The 20,902-nt window shown below is 39.8% G+C and overlaps 1 protein-coding gene across 5 annotated transcripts in view; it reads right to left on the reverse strand.

The window, feature by feature from the left end:
* The window catches only part of inpp5a (inositol polyphosphate-5-phosphatase A), a 117,692-nt gene that overhangs the window by 43,280 nt on the left and 53,510 nt on the right, over positions 1 to 20,902 (reverse strand). For all 5 annotated transcript variants that reach the window (XM_066693120.1, XM_066693123.1, XM_066693121.1 and 2 more), the window contains exons 5-6: positions 5,347 to 5,410; positions 3,847 to 3,950 (exon numbers count right to left, since the gene is read on the reverse strand). In XM_066693120.1, coding sequence (XP_066549217.1) covers positions 3,847 to 3,950; positions 5,347 to 5,410 — 168 coding nt within the window. The remainder of the gene's footprint in view (positions 1 to 3,846; positions 3,951 to 5,346; positions 5,411 to 20,902) is intronic.

Consider the following 20,902-nt stretch of genomic DNA (forward strand, 5'->3'; position numbering starts at 1 on the left):
AACCAAATCTGACCACTCCTGATTTATTCAAGCGCTTTCAAGATAGATGGCAACGCTGTCCTGTAGTCATCGTTTGCTTATGACTCCAAGTGGGACGCCATTAAAGAAGATTTCCAAAAGCTCTCCAGATGTTTGTGTATCCCAATAAGGTGCCATTAAAATACCTTTTCAGTTCAGAGTCTGTCCCCCCTGTATTTCCTCTCTGTCTCCAGTGGGTGTTGCTCTTTCACCCCCCCCACTACCTGCATCAGTCTGTCAGGGGTCAACGGAGAGAGGTCTTTCGTTAAAGGTCAAATAGGACGATCATGTGACACCAGCTGCACTTCGCAATGCAGCATCAGGTTCGTGGCATTAGCAATGACGACGGGGGTGTGTGTATATGTGTGTGTGTGTGTGTGTGTGTGTGTGTGTGTGTGTATATGTGTGTGTGTGTGTTGACTGTTGGGGGGAGCTGTCAAATTGATTTTTCATTAAAGGTAGCTAGCAGTCCATAAAGTGCGTTCCTGTCTATTGTGTGTTTCACTCATATCAAATGTCACAACACAAGCAGACTGAGGGATATTTTTTCTCTGACCTTTCGCATACTAGCGGAAAGACCACCTCCCCATAAATAACCGCTGTATACCAGGGGTGCAGAGACTACTATACAACACCGACTGCAGCAGGGGTTACACAGGGCTAGTGTCAGAAGGCACTGTGAGTAATAAGTAATACACACAAACCATGATTGATCTTGTACAACGCAGGGCCCCCCATTTATCTCTATTCTATCATTTCTCTCAGGAGGGGCCGTATCAAATTAAAAAGTGACCCAGCAGGGGTTTATTGGAGTGACCAGTGTGAGAGAATGATTAAAGTGGCCCAAACTGGGTTGTATTAATGGCTTCTTAAAGGAACAGCAGGGTTTTAAAGGAAAGGCACAAGGCAGGGAAGGAGCGTGAATGACAAAAAGTGACACAGCTGGTCTTTCTGACACTCTCTCTGACCTGAGCATTTAAATACTGCTCACACTTGTGACAAAACTTGTATTCTCAATTGAATTAGAGGAGGACTTTTCCCTACCAATCCCATCATGAAGCTGCCCTTTCAATTTGCCATGCCAGGTGTTTTTATTTGTACGTTTTAATGTTTCTCAGTATCCTCTTGCAGACTACTTGAGTTTACTTACTTGTTTCCAATTTTGGTCTAAGCAAAGAGCGGTTTTGAAACGGAAATTATTCAACCAAAGCCAGGAAAATGAAAAACAAAAAGCAAAAAGTGGAATCTTGTTTTTCCCCCTACCTTTCTGGAAAAATATAATTTATAAACACATATCTATGCTACGGCACTTGAAGGTTAAGTATATGCTTTCAATTCACTTTTTTTGTGTAAATCCGCCACTCTAAACCATTAAAAACACAAGTTTGTTTCTATACTGCTTTTCAATTAACATTCCCCACTGCAAGATATAACTAACGCAAGGTCTCGGAGGATTTTGAATACGGGGAGGAGTTCTGTCTTCCAGATAGCTAGTCGTTTTGGCAGCCAGGATCCCAGGGGACGGACCGGGGCAGGTTCATAAAGTAACAGGCTCCCTTATCAGTACGACACGTCGGCTCACAGAAAACACTTCTCAGCGTGCGAGTCGAGTCACAGGCCACAAAGCTCCGCAGAGCACAGCAACGCAACAATACACAAGAGGCTTGGACGCCATTCAAATCATTTTCATTTCTCCTGACACGGGAATCATGGAAGGTTTTTCTGAACATGTCCAAGTTAGACAGGTGAGGAACAACAACTGGTCAGTTGGCATCGTGTGAGGAAGGACAAGTGACCTCTCATAGGTTTCTCCATCTTTTCGGAGCTCTGTCTACCATGGTTTAACCAACAATGTCAATATCTGACGCTCGTTCTTCTACACCCAAAATGACAGTATCACAAAAGCACTCTGATGGACGGTGTGTGAAACTGATGGATTACACCCAGCCCATCTTTAGACGCAGAGAGATCTCACAGTATTATATTTTTACTTCCGCAAACGTCTGACAATCACTAAGCTTTAGAAACGTTAACAGATTGTATTTGTCACGTCACCCCTTATTTTCCACACCTCGTAATGCTTTCCGGGCACGAGCTGTGGACCACAACCGCTTCACCGCCCCGGGGTGTTGATATTGTCGCGACACATGCAAAACAGAGAGGTGGGATTTGCAAAGCAACAGTATTAAGTCCCGTCTCCGATTCCCTGTTAATAGCATTCCTTTAGGCCGCAGATGGATGGCGAATACAGGCAGTTTCATCTACTAAAAGACAACATAAATCACCATTGAGAAAGGAGAGACCTCGCAAAGGTTATCGCCAGACTGCCTTCCTCGTGAAAGGTTTGCATTAAAGCATTAGTGAAATTAATTCATCTTTCATAAGAGGTTTGAGCAGTATCTGTGATCTATGATAACAACCAATTTCTCACTATGGGCTAAAAAAATACTCGGCTCTGATAGACTACACAAATCTGCTCTTTTTAAATGGCCTAACATTATCTAGAGTGCTGCTCCCAGAGGCATCATTCGAGATTCATAACCCAGCGGAGGGGAGAGCATAAATCACGGTGAAAAGTTTTGTTAGTTTTCTTTTTTTCTACGCAGCGGGTTGTAATTATTTTGGATTGCATTATGCCTCAATCAATGTAATTGCTTTTAGATCATCTTTAAATGGCAGTTAAAAAAAAAAAAAAAAAAACGGAAAGCGAAACTGGAAATAGAAAGGGAGATATTTCTTGAACCAATATGGATCATCTTTGCATGTATTTCTCCATTATCTGTGGAAGCACGGATGGTAACGGAGATGGAGAGTCAACATGGCTTGGGTTGATAGTCTTCAAATAATCTTTGGAAGGGTGTCTCTCCTACACAAACTGCCGGCCGCCGAATACCACCGTGTCACGAATGCCGTTTTGTCAGCTGACCCTGTCCCGTATATCACACTCCTAAGCAGACGTCCATTGATTTTGCTCTGTAGTTCGGCTTTTCTCGAGGCAATCCGGATAAATATATCCATATCAACCTGGCGTTCAGGTTTTGAGAGTAAACATACATTATACGGACAAAGGAAATAATTAAAATGATCAAATGCATAAAAGCAAAACCAAAACAAAATCTGTAACCAGTTTTGGTCTTTTTGATTCAGTCTGATTATGACTCAATCCACTTACCTGTTGTCATGCAATGATTATATTCTTATTCAACTCTCCGTTTCCCAATACTATATTATTCCCCGTCGTGTTAGTGTGTCCCCTCCTGCCCCTGGCGTTTCTTTATTAAGTGTGTTTTCAGTACAATGTCTTGAATGCTGTGTTCTTGCTCTCAAACCCTCAAAAGGATAACTGTTCTGGCGAGAAGCTTCAGAGATCAAATCAGGCTGCAGCCTCCTCTTATTGTGAAAGCGTTTCATTATAAACTGCCAGCCTGGGGCGATTCTAATTATTCTTGTATTAATCATCCCAACAAGCTGCCCATTAAGTGATTTATATGAGTAAATGTGTGATTCTCTAAAGGAATGTGCGTCTGCAAATAACACAACCATGGAAAGAACTTGATACATGTGAGCAGAATTTGGCTTTTGTCTTCCACTGGTAATGTATACATCGCAAAAATCACCACCGACATTAATGATCCGGTTTATCACAAGATCTCGAGGTCCTATAATGCAGGACTCTACCTTCTGTCATGCATGGTAGGAAGTCCCAGTACAGAAATCTCTTACCGTCTCACTTTCCTTAAGGGTACATTGATGCTTTTTCAGGCTGTAAGAGAAGGAATAACCTAACAGACTATCTATAACACAATATATCACGGCAGAAAGGCATACCTCGGGAAAATAATCCTGTGGGAACTTCTCTTTCTCTAACATCGGAGTGCTTTCCAGCGTGTCTGAGTAGATCTCTTTTCCAACAACCTTCTTGTATTTCTTGGCTGGGAAAGCAAGCACAAATAAAAAAATTAAAAAAAACACAATGTACTTTTCAATTTGCAAAAGTCCAGTTTTGTCAATGGGTTTAATATCTCAAAAAGCCAAGGAGGTGCAAGGTACAAATAAATCTCACACGCACTGCATGACCCAGGTTGTTAAACACAAACAGGACTTCCTCTGGCAATTGCTCCATCTACTGGTGGCTGGTAACACATCGTTCAACCTGACACCACATGCAACAGATCCCTTTCTGGCCTTCTGTTGGATCGTCAGACGTGGGGGGGACTGTGCTGTATCCACCAAACCTGATTTTAACAAGGCTCCCGGCAGCAGCTCGCCGAAGCAAACATATTTCTTTGTGCCAATATTGGCTCAGGATTATTTTAATGCATACCAGTGTAACCTGTGCTTAAGTTTGGGTCACCATTTGCTCAAAGCACCCAGCATTCTCTAGCACTCAAAGTGTGTGCATTTGTCGCAAGTTCCCTTAAAGATTAAAAATAAAGGGAAACACACACACACGCATGCATACGTAATACATAAACTTCTTTCATAATAAAGAATGTAACACTATGGCACACTAAAACATCCCTAACAAAGCAGAATGTGCCAATCCCCCCTCACAGCTCCACAGAGTCCAGTTCCCAGGCTGAAGGTGCCATCATCTCATCTCACTTCAGCCTCCTGTCCTTCACTCGGATGACCTACCTTATAATGGGACGTTTCCCTTCCTATCTCTATCACTGTTTTAATTAGTTTTGCTACTGGGTCACTCGCCTTCTGACACAAGACCATGATAAGTCAAGCTTAAATGTCTAATCATTTCTACATATAATTACAGAAAGAGAGTGGGGGGAAAGGAATGACTTGAAACAATATTTTATATATTCATTATATACTAGGTTTCAACATTATTGTATTGATACACACACATTAACTTAAAATGTACAGAGAGGACATGCATTATTCCATATGCAAGAATGTATTAAACTACTGTCCATCACTTTGATCATTTTGATACCCTCGACACTTTAAAGAGTGGCATTTTATTTTTGAACCTGGGGGAAATACTTTTCATACTAGAACACCAGTTGCATTTTAATCTGCTAATGATTAACCAGTGTGACATGACATATCCAAGATGAAATCAAAAGGTTATAGTCATGGTGTTGGTAGAGGTTTCTTAAGTTATTGAATAGACACCCACACACACAAATATCAAATCCAAATGTTTCATACGCTGCTTTAAAGATCTGTTTGGAGTTTGGAGATATGGAAATTGAATACCTAGTTGACTGGTGAAAATTAATGGTCACAACAGTATTAGGAGGGAGTTATATAAAAGCGTGCTTACATCACCTCTCCAATCAGGAAATCATCTGTAACAAAGCACCTCACCTTTAAAATCAAACTGGTGGATGTTTTTCAAGGACTCGTGAAGAAAATAGCAACTTCCTAGTGCCTGGGGGAGAGAAAAAAAAAAAAAGGGAGAACATGCTCAATTACAGTATTAGACAAGCCTTGAAACCTTCCCCGCCATTTACAAGTTTTTTTTGGCATTGGAATTTAAAACCAAGGGGAAATACTTTTCCAGCGATAAAGGGCATTTACCTCGTTTAAGCTCTAATGAAAAGCACACTCTGAGAGAAGACTGCGCAGGAGCAGCTGACATGACAATTACGTCTCCGGGCCGCCGACGCCAGGGAACCGAGTGCTGTTAACATCTCCTTCAACAGCGTGTCGCGAGTGCTGAATCGCTATCACTGCTAGAAACACTTTTCCAATGAATACATAATTGGTATGAATGATACGGTCTTACTCAAGCTTTATCTTGTAACTACAACTGGTCCCAGATGTCTGTTTGGACTCCGAGATCTCATTCAGAGGTCTTTGCTCGAACCTAACTACCACTTCACTTTTACCCAAGTTATTCTTTCTCTGAAGGGGCCAGAAATGAGATTTTACCAGGTGAGCCCTATAACTGGATACCACCTCATTGTACAGTTAATAGACTGCTAACGAATATGCCCTTTTATCATACCCTGCCCTTTTAGTATTATACTGAATAAAAGTGAATAAAAGGCAGATTTATTCACAAATTGTTTTTTGCCTCTTGATTCTTTCAGTCAGTCAGAGCAACTGAATTTAGATGGACAGAAAGAAGGACGAATTCGGTGAGAAAAAGCTTGCAGAGGATTTGATTCGGTTCGATAGCTGGTTTTAAAAAAAAAATCTTTTTAAGATCTAGGCAATAAAAATTCTCCTTTCCCGGCTTGCTCGCCATCTTAAAGGGAGGTTGACAGTTCTGGGTTAATTCACCGCGCGCGCCAGGCACCAGCCGAGACGTCGCCGCAGTCCCTCAATATTATTTCTCACAGCATATGATACAGATTTAGATTTTCACAGGTAGTTTAACAGGCGTAGAATGATTAAGTGCATAAATCCTTACAGAAAATAGCAGGGAGGGGGGAGAAGAAGAAGGGAGGAAGAAAAAAACAGCCCTGATCTCAGTGGGAAAGGATTTAGTTCTATTTTGTCATTTTCTTTGTGTCAGAGACGCCCTCTTGGCAGACAGAGTTTTGGCTCAGTGATCACTGCATTATTTATGAGAAGTAGCACATCTTGAGATTAAACATTTGCTGATTTGTCAAAAGCACAAACATGAGGTCCTGCCCATCTCCTTGACATATAAGTTCATCCAACGGAAAATACTGTCATGCATTTAATTGATGAGAACACTTTCTTGTGACCCAAACAGACTGCTCCATTTTTTTTTCCTCTCCCCTCCTTTTGAAGGCGGAAAAATCAAGGAAGACGGCCCGTTAAGAGACTCAAGGTTAACTTCCAAGTACAGAAGGACTGCCGATAAGAAAAAAAAACACACATTTTATTGTTTGTTTTGGTTTGTTATTGTCTTTCCTACAGAGAGGTTAATCTTGTGTGTGAAATTCGCTCAAAACTGTACAAGCGTGGACATATTTTAAACATTAGGTTTTAAAATTAAACAAATTATACTCCATGTATAATAGTTGGTAACAACTGAGAAAAAAATGTGAATGATGTATATAGAAGTATAAATGTGGCTTATCTTTAGTTGTTTCATTAAATGTTTGCTTAACTGTGCCGTGCTTCCTGGTGTGACATCACCTTGTGCTTTTTCCAGAATTGCAACAGAATGTCACTCCTTTACTCCTCGAGCTTCTTATCTGGATCAGTCTGTGAGGTTCGGTCACATACAGGCTGTGTTTAAAATGGGTGTACTGCGTCAGATTCAGATCTAGGTCTGCATCTCTCATAGGTCTTTAAACATAATTCCTGATCGAAGCATGTTACTCTAGTTCCAGGAAGTACTAATCACAAACCAAGAAGTTCAACTCGCACGTATCGTTTGGTTCACGGAGAACAAACCTATTCTCCTGGCCAACCAATCCCTAAACGACGTGTAAAAAGGTTTAGGGATACACACACAAATGCACTTCTGCATTGTTAAGACGATATATGATGAGGAACATTACCTTGCAGGGATTTAGCCTGCCTGGAGACAAAGGTATATTGACCCACAGCCACCCATTGGCGCTATGACATCACCAATACTGTGTTTTTAAGAAGCTTACTGACTGATTGTTCCATTACCTCAGGGAAGGTAATTGAGCCAAATGCGATTTATATGATTACTTTAAACAAATTGCAATTAATTGTTTAAAAAAAAAAGATAAACAATTGCAGCTAAGTAGCTATCTATGCAGTCATAAAATCTATACTTAACCTCTAATAAATATTTAATGTCAGAGTTCAAACTAACTCAGTTTTTTCCCCCCTCTCTCTTTCTCCATGTGGAGCCTATTATATTAGTATGGTGCAATTAATCCATTTGTCATTAGACATGACAAGCTCAAAATATTAATTAGAGTGGGTCTCTGCTGACAGGAAGTGCTTATCTTTTACCAGTCTCTTTACAATAGCGAATGTCAAGCGTATGTTTGTCACGTCTGACTTTATTGATTACCTGCCAGATTCACTTGAAATAATTAAAAGTATATTTTACATATTTATAAACCAAACTGTCACAAGTGCTACTTAATTTTCCATTAGTAAAATGCACTCTATTAACTGCTGCACTCCAGCCTGGAGGAGGTAGAGAATGAGTAATTACAGTAATTGTAGACAGAAAGACAATAACCGTGCAATAAAGGCGGGATTTTTATTAGTTATTTTGGCAACATTATCTTATCGGGAGTCTATCTAGCCAGCTGTAATGAAAGAGAACCATTTACATTTGGGATTTTGTCGGATAAAGACCAAATATGTGTTATTGATGTTTCTCCCATTTAGAGAGGTTATATATGAGTGGAAGTTATATTCAGAACTCTATTTAGATTCTAGAACTTTAGAACAAATCTAGAACAAAACAGAGACCGGATTCGCAGGTCAAAAGGCATTTTCATTGGCAAGATTTAAGCTTTAGTACTTCCAGGTCACGTCGGCATGGTCATATCTGTTGTCGAATTTCAAAAACATCCGTGATATTTCAGGAATTAAAACATCCAAATTTGTCTGACATGAGAACTTAAAGCTAACTGCTACAGAGAAACGTCAGCGGACTTAGACTGGCGTTGTCTTGTGCGAGGACAAGTTCAGAGGACCTGCACTTTAACTCAAACCGGGGCAGAAAGGACACTGGCCGTCAGTCTGACGTCTCTCAGTTTCTACGAGCTTGATTTCCGTTCTCAAGATGGACACATTTACATATTTATAAAACGGCGACCCAGAACACAGTACTTTGCAAAAGCGTCGCGGGATTTGAAAACACACATAGAAACTGACATCTAAGTATTAATATTTAAAACTTTTTCCATAGGGCAGCTTTTTGACCTTTAAATGTTACCTTGTATGAGAATATACTGTTTGAATGAATACCAAAAAAATCTGAAGTAATTAAAAAAAAAGAAATCAGCGCAAAGAGGATTTTTTTTTTTTTTTTTTGTCCACAACTTGGTCTATTGGATCTGTACAGTAATTAGACCCCACAGCATCCAGCAGACATGAGCGAAGTATAGATCCTCTGACCTTTAAATGGATTTTCTGCATTTAATTTGAAAAATGAGCCATAAACCAAACATAAAAGTAATAATTTTTCAGCAGTAGAATGACCCGAGTTTAACTGAGCAGGAAGTTCGTTACCCTCCGAGCAGTAACGGATACATTTTCATGGGCCCAACCATGTTTAATTGTAGACATCATAGGCCAACTCGATCACACTCCGTTTGCGCCAGAAGCGGTTCTGTCTGGTTGTTTTTCTTCTAGTTAATAAAAACACATTTCGGTGAAACTGAAACGTGCAAGCTGTGAAAAACATGTGGAACAGATATGCAAGGAACTCACGACTGAAGATCTAATAACTCCGTAACCTATCTTTATTTTCAACATGAATTAATGCGACTCTTTATTTATGAACAATTTTAAAGTCCTTAAAAACGTATTTACATCCTATCAAATGGTGGATTTAAATTGCTCAATGATTACACCCAGAGTAGGCAATGTTTACCAAATGGAAAAACAAATTAAAGTATATGTTGAGCATTCTTAAAAAATATTAGATAATATTAGATATTTAGATGTGAATAAGAATCAGTGGAGAGTTCTCAGATAATTACATTCATTTAAAAAACAATGTGTAACTTCAGTTAAATTGACAGTTTTACACTTCAAATTTCAATGTATACAAACAAAAAGAAAAACAATTATTCAGAAACATTTGTCCAGATGATTACTTTCATTAAAGTTCTCAAAAAGTCTTATAAACCATGCAACAACAGTAAAATGTGATATATTTAAACTTTCAAACAACTGACAAAAACCTAAAGTGAAAAACGAAAGAACAATGTGGGAAACTAGCACGGTATAGCAAATTAATGAAAGTGAAAATAAATCAAGCGTTTTATTTACACAAAGTACCACTGTAGTGCGTTTTTTCTTTAAGATACCACTTATTATTCAAGAACTAAACATAAGGGTTGTCTTCAGAGAAAATTCCCTGTACTCCACAAACAGGATGTTTGTCATTCGCTGCAATGAAAACATCTAGCAGAGAAAAACCATCAATAGAGACGCCGCTTTCAGCAGCGAAAAACAGATAGGGAAGCTCAACAGTATTCTAGTATGTGTTTGCCAACCGTGTTCATAGTTCAATTGATTAAGTATTCTGAGTATTGAGCTACAGTGTCTATTATTCATTCAAGGTGGAAAGAATGACTGGATACACAGACAAAACTCTCATTAAAAGTTATTCTGTCACTTTGTTATTTGCAAACAAGCTAAATGGTGAGCTATTTATCATTTCCTGAATGAGGTCTTATCTGTCAGGGTACGTGTCACTAAAACAGCTATTGTTGCTTTGCATGAGGCCTTGTCAATTTGACATGTTTATACCTCGGGACTGAAAAACGAACACAAAAGTATCACTCTGGTTGTGTTTCACGTCTTTTAAACTTGTGTTGACTTCTGTTAAGTGTTCTCCCTCAGTATTAGTAACCAATTCATACTGTGCAATGTGTAACTGTCATTTTTATCTGGGTTATTATCAGGAGCCCAAAATGATAAGGATGATGTGTCTATATATACCACGAACAAATGTGTTGGAAGGTATGATTCTCAGATGTTTGAGATCTAGGATTACAGAATAAGAGTAATGTATTGGCGTTATCACTGTAGTATCTTAAGTGTGGGTAGATTGCCATTTGTAAATACATTTCCTTTCTAAAAATTGGGCAGAAACAAAAGCAGAAAACGCCGTCAAAGCACCGAATTATCCGGAGCGCATGCCGACCGAATTGGGTATCGCAGCGCAGTGCGGACGCACTGCGGGCCGCCATGCTCATTCGTTTACAATCCCCTGAACTCCAGTGACAGCGCGGGATGATTGATCTACAAACTACTGATTTTATTTTCTTTTAAAAATATTATGGATGGGCCTAAACAAGGAATAATTGGACAAACCAGTGCCTGCGCCTGACCTGCCAACAATCCCGCGCTCTCCCAAGGTTGGCCGCTTCTCTGGGAAATATTGTGCATTAATTTCATTTTGTCTCCCCTCCAACATCCAATGGTAGAAGTTAATTAAATTGCTTGTCCATTGTGTTCATCCACTTACAAAGTTAATGATATTGTGCTCCTGAATTAAAGAGCATTTTATAAAGCGAGCTCTATGGGACCTGGCAGGCAGTACATTGCACAGTTGAACTCTGTCATTCCTCCCAGTTATGGGCCTTCTAATTAGGAGAGAAATGGATGTTTCCATCTGCCAATTTAGAGGCCGACTCATCATTCCTCGACCTAATTTTTAACCTGTACCGTTCGAGGGTCTAAAGCAATAAAAAATCATTACAATAACATTCCGCGAAATAGGAGTCCTCCGTCTTTTTTTTTTTCCCCTCTCCCTTTTCCTTAGACATGATTAATCCTGAAAGTATCGTGAATTTTAAGACATTTGTCTCTGCCCAATAATTATCTCTGGGAACACAATATACGCACAACGAGTAGAGAGTGCCTTATCCGAATGAGTGCAATTTAAACACCGTACTATGACGGCCTGTGTTTCCAGGCCTGGCGGACAACTGGGGAACGTACAAAGAATACCAGATAATTCGAGCCGTGGCAATAAATAAACCTGACAGGTATTCACAATCAGGGAAGTGGCTCCACGTTGCTATAAGCAGAGGAAGTCAGTTGCGGTCTTAGTCGGGATTAATTTGCCCCAGCGGTTCCCATTTTATCGCACCAAACCCGTGTTGTGTGTCATCTGCAGAACAATGAGAATAAACACTGTACACACCTTTTAGTATTTCAATTCAACAGAATGGCTGGATCGAGTCAACAGGGTGCTGGGGCACTTTTAGTATCTGCTGCAAGAGAAGCATATATTCCTGCTGTCATTTGGGCGTTGCTTCGCTGTGAGGTTGCGTCTAAACCAGATGTAAAGGTCTCATACTTGGGTACACAAGGATCTGCGTACCACATCAATTGGGACTTCACCACACCTATGCCCGGCGCCTCCAACCCCTATACACTTCTCCGAGTCTCTTCTCTGTCCAGACTTTATTCAACACAGCCCTCCAGAGCCCGTCAGACTGGTGTCACATGACCACCAACGCCCCAGTCCTGAATAAACATCGGGTCGGTGGCCAAGCGTTTCAGCTCCGGGTTCGCCCATGGCCTCTGCCTTTTATTAAGCAGAGCCACTTTGTTGAGACAACCCAAGTCTGCGTTACGAGCAAACGCTCATGACACTTGTTATACACAACGCAACTGCACAACAAATCTCTGTCTCAAGAACCTCCAGCTTAAATCTCTTTATGAGCAAATATGACAGGGCATTAAAGAGAGATCAAAAGGGAATCTTCCTTTGTAACCAATCTTCAAATAAACCGGCAATTTTAAAAGCTTTATGTGGTGAATAACCACTTTCTCTAAGTAGATATACTGGATATGCCTAATCAGATCATCTATTAAATGGACAGATGATGAATATTATCTGCTTTATTAGATTTGAGAAAGAAAAAAAAATCAAATATGCAACAATTGGGACATCCATTAGTAATTAAAAAGACATTACTTCCATTTTTCTTTGTTCTATGCATGCTTGCCAATGCCATTATTTAATCGTTTCAGATGTCCCGGATAAAATACGTATTATGTGCTTATTCTCATTAATGTAAATTGTATTTCGCTATGGATGTCCAATAATTAAAACAAAATTTTCAACCTGTTTTTCAAAAGGTATTTCCATTAGTTAATTATAGTTTAGGAAATTACAAATTCAGACTCCAAATGATTTTCTTCTTTTCTTTTGTAAATGTCGTTAATGTTGACGGGGCATGTTTATCAATCTAATTGATTGTGCAATGAATGGTCTGTATTTGTACATTCATTTTTAAGTCTCTTATGACTTTTATATATATTTTTTTAAGCTAGGAAAACTAAATTGCAGGGCATTTCTCCTTACAGTTTAGTCATTCTTAGCTTACCGCTGGATCCCGAGATTTCTGATTTGACGCTGACTGGGAGACGGATTCCTGTCTCCCGCAGCTCGTACACGCAGATGAAGACGTGTCCAGTCGTAACACCAGGCAAGAGGCATCGAGGTCAGTGCTAGCTCCCTCGGGAAAGAGAGTCTTACCATTTAGCCTTTCTTGGTCAGGTGTATTTACTTAATTTCACCATAGCCAGCTCTTGCCACATGCAGAGTGATATCTAGCATCTTGATTGGAGGTGCTAACCCCGCAGGACAGTGGCTACACAAGCATGGGATGTAATCTTTTAACTGGCTCTGAAAGCATGCTGATTTCATCCCCTTCGAGGCAAGATCACATGCATTTCTCCATCCTTGTGATGATAAACCATCTTTATCCAGTATATCGGGACACATAAGCTGTCGAATGGGATATAGCTTTATTCCTGAAGCATACAATGACATATATTGGTCTGGTTTGCTGCATGAATCAGTCCTTCTGAGGGTATTACCAAAAAGAGGCAATTTCTCAGCCCTCTTGCCCATTATAAATTGTCTCTGCCACACAGACAATTCTTCCCAACTGTGCCGGCTTGAATATGATACACATCTCTCAGTCACAATATGGATTGTTATCATTTTAAAAAGGGAATTTCTGTGGTTTAAGCTTCTATAACCAAAATAAATATAAAGGATACAGTTACTTTGTGCAGAAGAAAGTCTCATGCCACTGTTACAATAAACTCTTTTTAGACTCAATCTCCTTCAGGTGCCGTCTTTGTAACTCAGAGTCACAGCGAATTTCTCTTTCGGAGATGTAAAAATGTATGCCGGGCAATTATCTTTTATGTCGGAGTCTCAAGCTGATTTCAAATTTTGCATAGCCACTAGCGTAGCTTAGTTATACTTCACTGCATCATGTTAATGCAATGCTTGCCCTTTAGACAAACCAAAATTATGTCATGTGCCTAAAAATGCCCCGACTTGTCCATGAAAGCCACACTGGCGTATTCTGGCAGATGTTCTTTAGTTTATCTGCACAATTGCAAAGATCTCAGCAAAAAGAAAGAGGCTTGAATGTAATGAAACTTTTTGGACCAAAAGCTGCGGACTCTGGGAAAAGAGGGACTGCAAAAAAGTGTTTGTTTTTTCGGTTTTGTTTGTGGAACAATATGGACCGTCTAATCGAGTCTTTAAGAGTTCTAGACCTCCGAGTTCTAGAGGGGGGAAAAGCGTGAAGCTCAGAAATGTAATCACAACATTACAATCAGGGAGCTGAAATGTAACTAAACGAGCACAACATCCAATCTGATTAAAGCTCTCATGTCGTGATGGGCGACCTCACACTGCCACCGTTGTTGTTGAACTGGGGCTTTAGTTGAATGCCCTCAAACAATTATAACCAGCTCGAAAACATTCCAACGGTTATACCAGAAATATTGTTTTATGTATGCATGCGTTTATTAGTTAGTTGAAATACATTTTTAACTGTACATTTTCTAGGTGTTACAATCTTCCTGTAGTGGGTATGACAGAAAGAAAAATACATTCGAATTATAGTTTGTTGAAGCCAGTGTAATGGTTCTTCGGTGAAATCAGTACAGTTTAAGATAATGTGAAACCAAGAGGAAGGTACTAATTGAATACATTAATGTAAAAATGACATGCAAACGATATAATTCCTCCTAAGCATGTTGGGATTTTTGCTAAAGTACCACCGTGACAAAAATGTAAAGTGTTGTTTGTTCCGAGTGATAATACTTTGAAATCACTTGCACTACTGCCGTACCTCTGCAGAGACACTCATTTCACCTAGTAACCTTGAGAAACTAGTAATTTTCCTGCCCAAGATCAATTTTCAAAGGCCCATGAACAGAAAGAAAGGGATCGTTATGGGATAACCCGAATCTACCTCTTTACGGACCGGCGGACCTCTTTTATGAGCTAAAGGGGGCTGCGAAAAACAAGAGGATTTCTCATCTCTGCTAAAAGCCATTTTAAATCAATTAATCAGTGCATCTTTAACATTGTTAGATTGTTAGAAAATGAAAAGCGAAGACAATTTTTGATGATTCGATGTGCATTTATCTCCAATAATCACAAGGGGAAAAGCATATGAGTCTAATTTGTTTTTATAAAGATAGCATTGAAGTGTCAGGGCTCTGTAGTGGCCGAAATACAGAAATCATTCACACAGGACCCTGGGCATATGACTGCAAATTTCAAGCATGTGGTTATTTAATTTCTATTGCCCTATTTATACGCCACTGCCCGCATGAAGTTGTACCATTTTATTTGCGATATGCCATTTAAATTGGATTAGGGAAACACCAAGTTGTGCAATAAAAATAAACTGATTCTATTTTCATCGAGAATTTAAAACGTAGACGTGATGCGATTAGAGAGGAAAAAGCAAAAACATATGTATATGTATATGTATACATCAGGCCGAGAGTGAGCTACAAAGTTACAAAACCTTTAATAAACAACTACTGAGGCTAAGGAACACATAAAATATCTGTTTTACTGCCCACACGTCCCTGGAGTCTCACACAGCGTTCTCCCCACAGAGAAAAATGAAACTGGCTCTGCTGCTTTACAATGTGTCGCACAATACCTGTTAATTTTATTAAGTGCTGCTCCGGGGTGGTGGTTAGGATATGGGTTGATGCAAATGGCAGGCTGGTTGACTAAACAATGTAAAACGGTAAGGCGATTGGCTGACACAATGATGTAAGGGCCCGCAGGCTCAGGGCACATCCAGGGATACCCTGGGACTTGCCAGAGCCCATTATGTGTATTAAACACGTGGCAGAACCCAACATTTCGAGATTTGCCTTTCAGAAAGTGTCATTAGCGACTCTCATTGTTGCGATGGCTTCGAGCTATCTAAATACCCAAAGTATAACACCTTAGCTGAGTTTTTGGTTCACTATAGATTGTTTGGTGAACACCATGACATACAGTAAACAAATCCATTCCTGCAAAATCTATAACACTTAGTTTTGGTTAGAAAATAAAAAGTAAAATAAATAGAAGAGTCAATCTGAAAGAGGAACAAATATTAGCAATGTTAGTGTCAATTTAATCATTTTTCATACTGTCCGTCTAAAAAAAAAAAAAAAAAAAAAAAAAAGAGGTTTTCAAAATGAACAGAAACCTTAGGAAGTTTAAATCTAATTACAGTAATTATAATAGCAATGTCCTACAAAGTTTAACCTAATTAAGGCAAGTGGACCCTGAGCCAACATTTCCTTGTGATCAGAGTGTTTTTTCGGGATGAAATGTACATTAAGTATGATGAATTATGTAGTTGAGGCTCCTTCCTGCGATAAGATAATTAGAACATCTTTTCAAGTCATGTTTTTCATCACAATAACATGAATCAAAAAACGCTCTCGTATTGGGGAGAACCGCTGGCACAAGATTGAAAACAAACTTTAACACACGGAAGTGGAAAACGGTCCCTCTATAACCTAATCGTTACAGGAGACGATAACACTGAGACGTCTTCACGGTAATGCATCATTTTTTGGTGACAAATAATAAGGGCCTCTCTCCCCGACTTGCACACCCTTCCCGGAGACAAAATGGAAATATAACGGAGAATGCTGATCCGGTACCTTTTTCAGCCCTTCATACACGCTCTATAGATTCAGATAATCATTGATTTATGTAAATTAGCCTTTAGATCAAACCCCCAGTGGTTTCAATAAGGGGAGTGTGATTGCGTTTCTGATACCAACATTAGCCTTTTATGGTTCGGTATCAAATTAAAACTGGATATGCCCTCTGCTTTCCTTTATAGTTCTGCTAGTTTGTTATTGTACAATAACAGGTCTTTCCTTGGAATTCATAAAGAGTATATTCTAACAGGCAGCTAGTCATAAAATATAGTTTATAATAAAGTAAATGTATGACTCAAGAGTGCAAAGGGGTAAAATGAAGGCACCAGGCCAAGTTGCTTTGTTTGTAAGAGTCTTCAACTCAGTCCTCAAAGAAACAAACAAAAGCTGAAGATGAATATCATTTCTTGCCTAACATGCAGACGCATAATGTATTACTTCTATATCATTTTTTTAATCACTGTATTATCTATGACAATCGGATCAAATGGTAACCGACCTGCAAACCCAAATCAAGAAAAGTACACAACCCAGAACAATGCTTGTGTTGTTCTTCTATGCGTTAATGCCCAATGCTTCCCCGAAAAAAACACGACAAAACAATAACGCCGGCCTAACTCTCTTCTCCGGCAACATGTTACACCTGCACAGGGCTCGCTATCCGATCGGGTTATATATACACTTAGCTCCGAAAGGTCAGAGAACCCGAATTTGCTGGATAAATAAACACCAGCGAGGCGGATGAATCACCGGAGAATTGGTGCATGGCAGTGAATGAATAACCTGCAACTGCTTCCCAAACCCCATTATTTCCCTTCTTTTCCAGCAGGCCAAAGATTCATGTCCCTGCATGCTGCCAGTTCATTACAGAGAAATATCATTCCTCTTCTGGCACAGCCCGGACAGGCCTCTCAGCCCCAAGAGGACTCTTTAATGTTTAATTCCCCATCATCTGCTCCACTGAACAGCTTAATCTCTGCTTGTATGATCAATACTATATCAGTGTAAATTAAAATGACAATTTTAAAGTAATTAAGCCTGTTAATGCTCGATTCAAATGTCATTATTTGCACAAGGGATCGGGGAGAAATTACACCGTGTCCACAGTGACAGGCAAATGTTTTAACTGGTGCAATCCTGTTGCCGTCCCCGCCACCAGAGGCTTAACAAAAGCAGATTAACTCGTAGCTGTGACTGCCAGGATACCTATCCAATTTCGGGAGAGGATAACCCAATTTGAGAAATCTGATTTGTAGTCACCAAACTCAATTATGGCGATATTAGATGAAAACTGGCAGGGAGGGAAGGAGGAGAAGAAGAAAGGGACGGGGGGGGGGGGGAGTTACACAATAAAAATGCACTTAACTGTGGCATGAAACCCCCGCAGTAATTGTATCATTTGATTATTTTTGTTCCCCCTCTTCCAATTTTTTTGCGAGAGGCCTTTAAAATAATTGTGATGGTTAGCATTAAATAAATAGCTGCAGCTTTAACCTCTGTGCGGAGGAATTTAAAAGATCTGGTTCTTGTTCGTGGTAGAGATGCTGGCTGTCCTGCTTATGTACAGCAGCACTTATGTGAGGAGGGAAAATTAAATCACTACATTGTTGGATCTCATTAATGAATCTATAAACCTCAAACAACTCCGATTGAATCTTCAAACGTTCTTCAGACTAGCTCGTTATTAGGGCTGCTAGTACACCATCCCAAACACAGGCCTGCTAACCTCGCTGGGAACACAATCGAATGCCAATACGACACACAAAACAGGTCTTCCTTTCCGTGAACAGTAACGTGCTTTGAAAAAAAGGCAAGACTAAATATAACTGAGGTTAGAAAGATAACAGAGCATTTTCACCACCATACAAAGGAGTAAGCAGATCAAAACGCAGACTTTTTTTTTTTCTAGTCATGTATCATTGATAGACAGGGGTCTGTTCCTTTGTGCCCCTCATACTCAATTTTACCACCACACCCCGGAGGGCCAATTGAACAATTTGCCATTTTACGATTTAAATTAAAAAAAAAAAAACAGCGTATTGTTTTTGATCTGTTGAGCAGGCAAAAACAACCAAAGTTAATATTCTTTCAGAAGGAAAAAGTGTCCGAAAAAATATTTGTTTTTAAATTAATTTGGGGCGTGTTTGACCCAAATATCAATCGAATACACTGCGGTCTGTACTATAATCTGCATTTCTCTGCTATTTTATTACATGCATGTGCTCTGTATGATTTGCCACAGTTACAATAGCGTCTGACAAATCGCGAATTACTGCCAGGATGTTCAAAGCAAAAATTTATGAAAATAGCACTATGAATAAACGAGGCACCACTGCCACTTTGAAACTTCTCAACAGCAAGTCCTGTCTTATCGGCTTCAAAAGGTTTCATAAGAATTTGTTGTAGTTCTCTTGGACAACAAACAAGAGAGCAGTTCATTACCCAAAACACACTTACTAGGATACATAATGAGTAAAATTGCTCTCTTCTTTAAAAAAGCCCCGGAGTCTGTTTTTTGTTTTTTTTCTACCGAACAGACACTTCCCCTGGGAGGGCAGGACTGTAGATCCATCGATTGTCGATTATCTTGTAGTTAACAGATGGGATCTAATCATTTTCTTGGATACATTTGCATACAGTTAAGGCTCTGTGTTGCTTTTTTACATTTAGAATCATATTTTGTTACCTCGCAGGGGTGAAGCAGCTTGGCTCACCTCTACCGCCTCCTTGCCAGCACGGGTGAGATGAAGACAGCGTACACGCATCCCCATGCCATCCGCTTCTCCCACTATGCAAACGGCTTCATTGTGGGATGCAGGACTGGCACAGCTGCCATGGTAATGCACTGCCGCTGTGGTGTGCCAAGATAGGGAAGCCCTCGCCAACATCAACGCTAAACACCTCTGGAGCGACTTGGCCGACGCAATGACACTTAGGAGGGGGAGGTCGGGATACGATTGTCTGATTAACAAATGCAGATTCAAACGAATAATCCTCGGCCTATCAGTCAGTGTGAACAATTTGAGCCACTCTGCAGCCATGCTCTTGTTTGTGAACTTTAGTACGTCCTCTGGAATGATATGAATAATAATAATAATAATAATAATAATAATAATAATAATGAGCCGCCATGTTGTTCAGTCGGCCGCTGCCTGTGTAAAAAAGTCAGAGAGCAACATTTGCGGCCCACTGCAGTTTACCGTAGCCTTTGTTTCCTTTTCTAAACGGATTTGACCGAGGTTTATTTATTACTGTGATGTAATATCAATTTACGTGGTTAACCTGAAGGTGTAAAGGTTTTCACAAGTCATGTCAGAAGTAATCTTTTGTCAAATCCTTTCGAGCCTTTCCGAAATTGTTCTCCCGCGGCAGAGAGAGAACCTCCCTACGAGCCCGTGGCGATAGATCTCCAAGGAGGCCGAGTGAGATCTGTCTTTCGACCTCAATCTGGCACACGGCCACCCGACAGGAACGGCCACCTCTGGCCTCCACGCCTCTCCAGCACAGCTCTCTCCAAAGATAACATCTACAATCGGTGATGCTGCAACCAACAAATAGGTCCGTAAGATATATACGGTGCTGTAATTGTACTTGCTTTAAACAAATCCACACAAAAAACATAACACTACTGAAAACAAAAAATAAAACTACACATATATGGTGAATATGTATATACAGTTCTAAAGAATACAGTATCTAAAGAATTCTAGATACGTTTCTAAAAATTGCATTTGAATTCACTATTTATTTACAGGTTTACCTGAATTCGATACGTTTTCTAAATATTTTGCCACAAAACAGCACGCTGGGTTAAGCTCTGCCTGTATCATATGTGCCTACATGCGTTTTCAGTCCTCTCCCCCCGGGCCTGCTTTTGTAAAATGAATTTATCCACAAATGACAACACAGTCCATAGCCTGTAACACAGAAGCTAAACGAATTATTAAATTACTGTCAATAATGAATAAACAGAAATACTTTGCATTGAAACAAAATCAACCTTTGTGCATTTAATTATAGGAGCTGCTGCTGTGCATTGTTAATAGGCCACCCTAATGGACACGTAGCCAAACGGAGCAGCAGGCAAAGTGTTTCTCTAAGCACAACTGCCCGATTCATCACGGGCCCGTTGACTTGTGTTTGTGTAACTTGGCTTATTAATTATCAGCTAGTTGGGCGCTTTAGCAATCAATGGCACGTCCATGAAAATTTAAGGTAATCAATTGAAATCAATTAAGTCCTGCAAACATAATACTTCTTTCTTCAAGAGGCCGACATTGTAAACGCTTCGGGGATACAGGGGAGGGAGGCAAGGACTTGT

Source organism: Amia ocellicauda, chromosome 20 (assembly GCF_036373705.1).
Source record: "Amia ocellicauda isolate fAmiCal2 chromosome 20, fAmiCal2.hap1, whole genome shotgun sequence".
Lineage (NCBI taxonomy): Eukaryota > Metazoa > Chordata > Actinopteri > Amiiformes > Amiidae > Amia > Amia ocellicauda.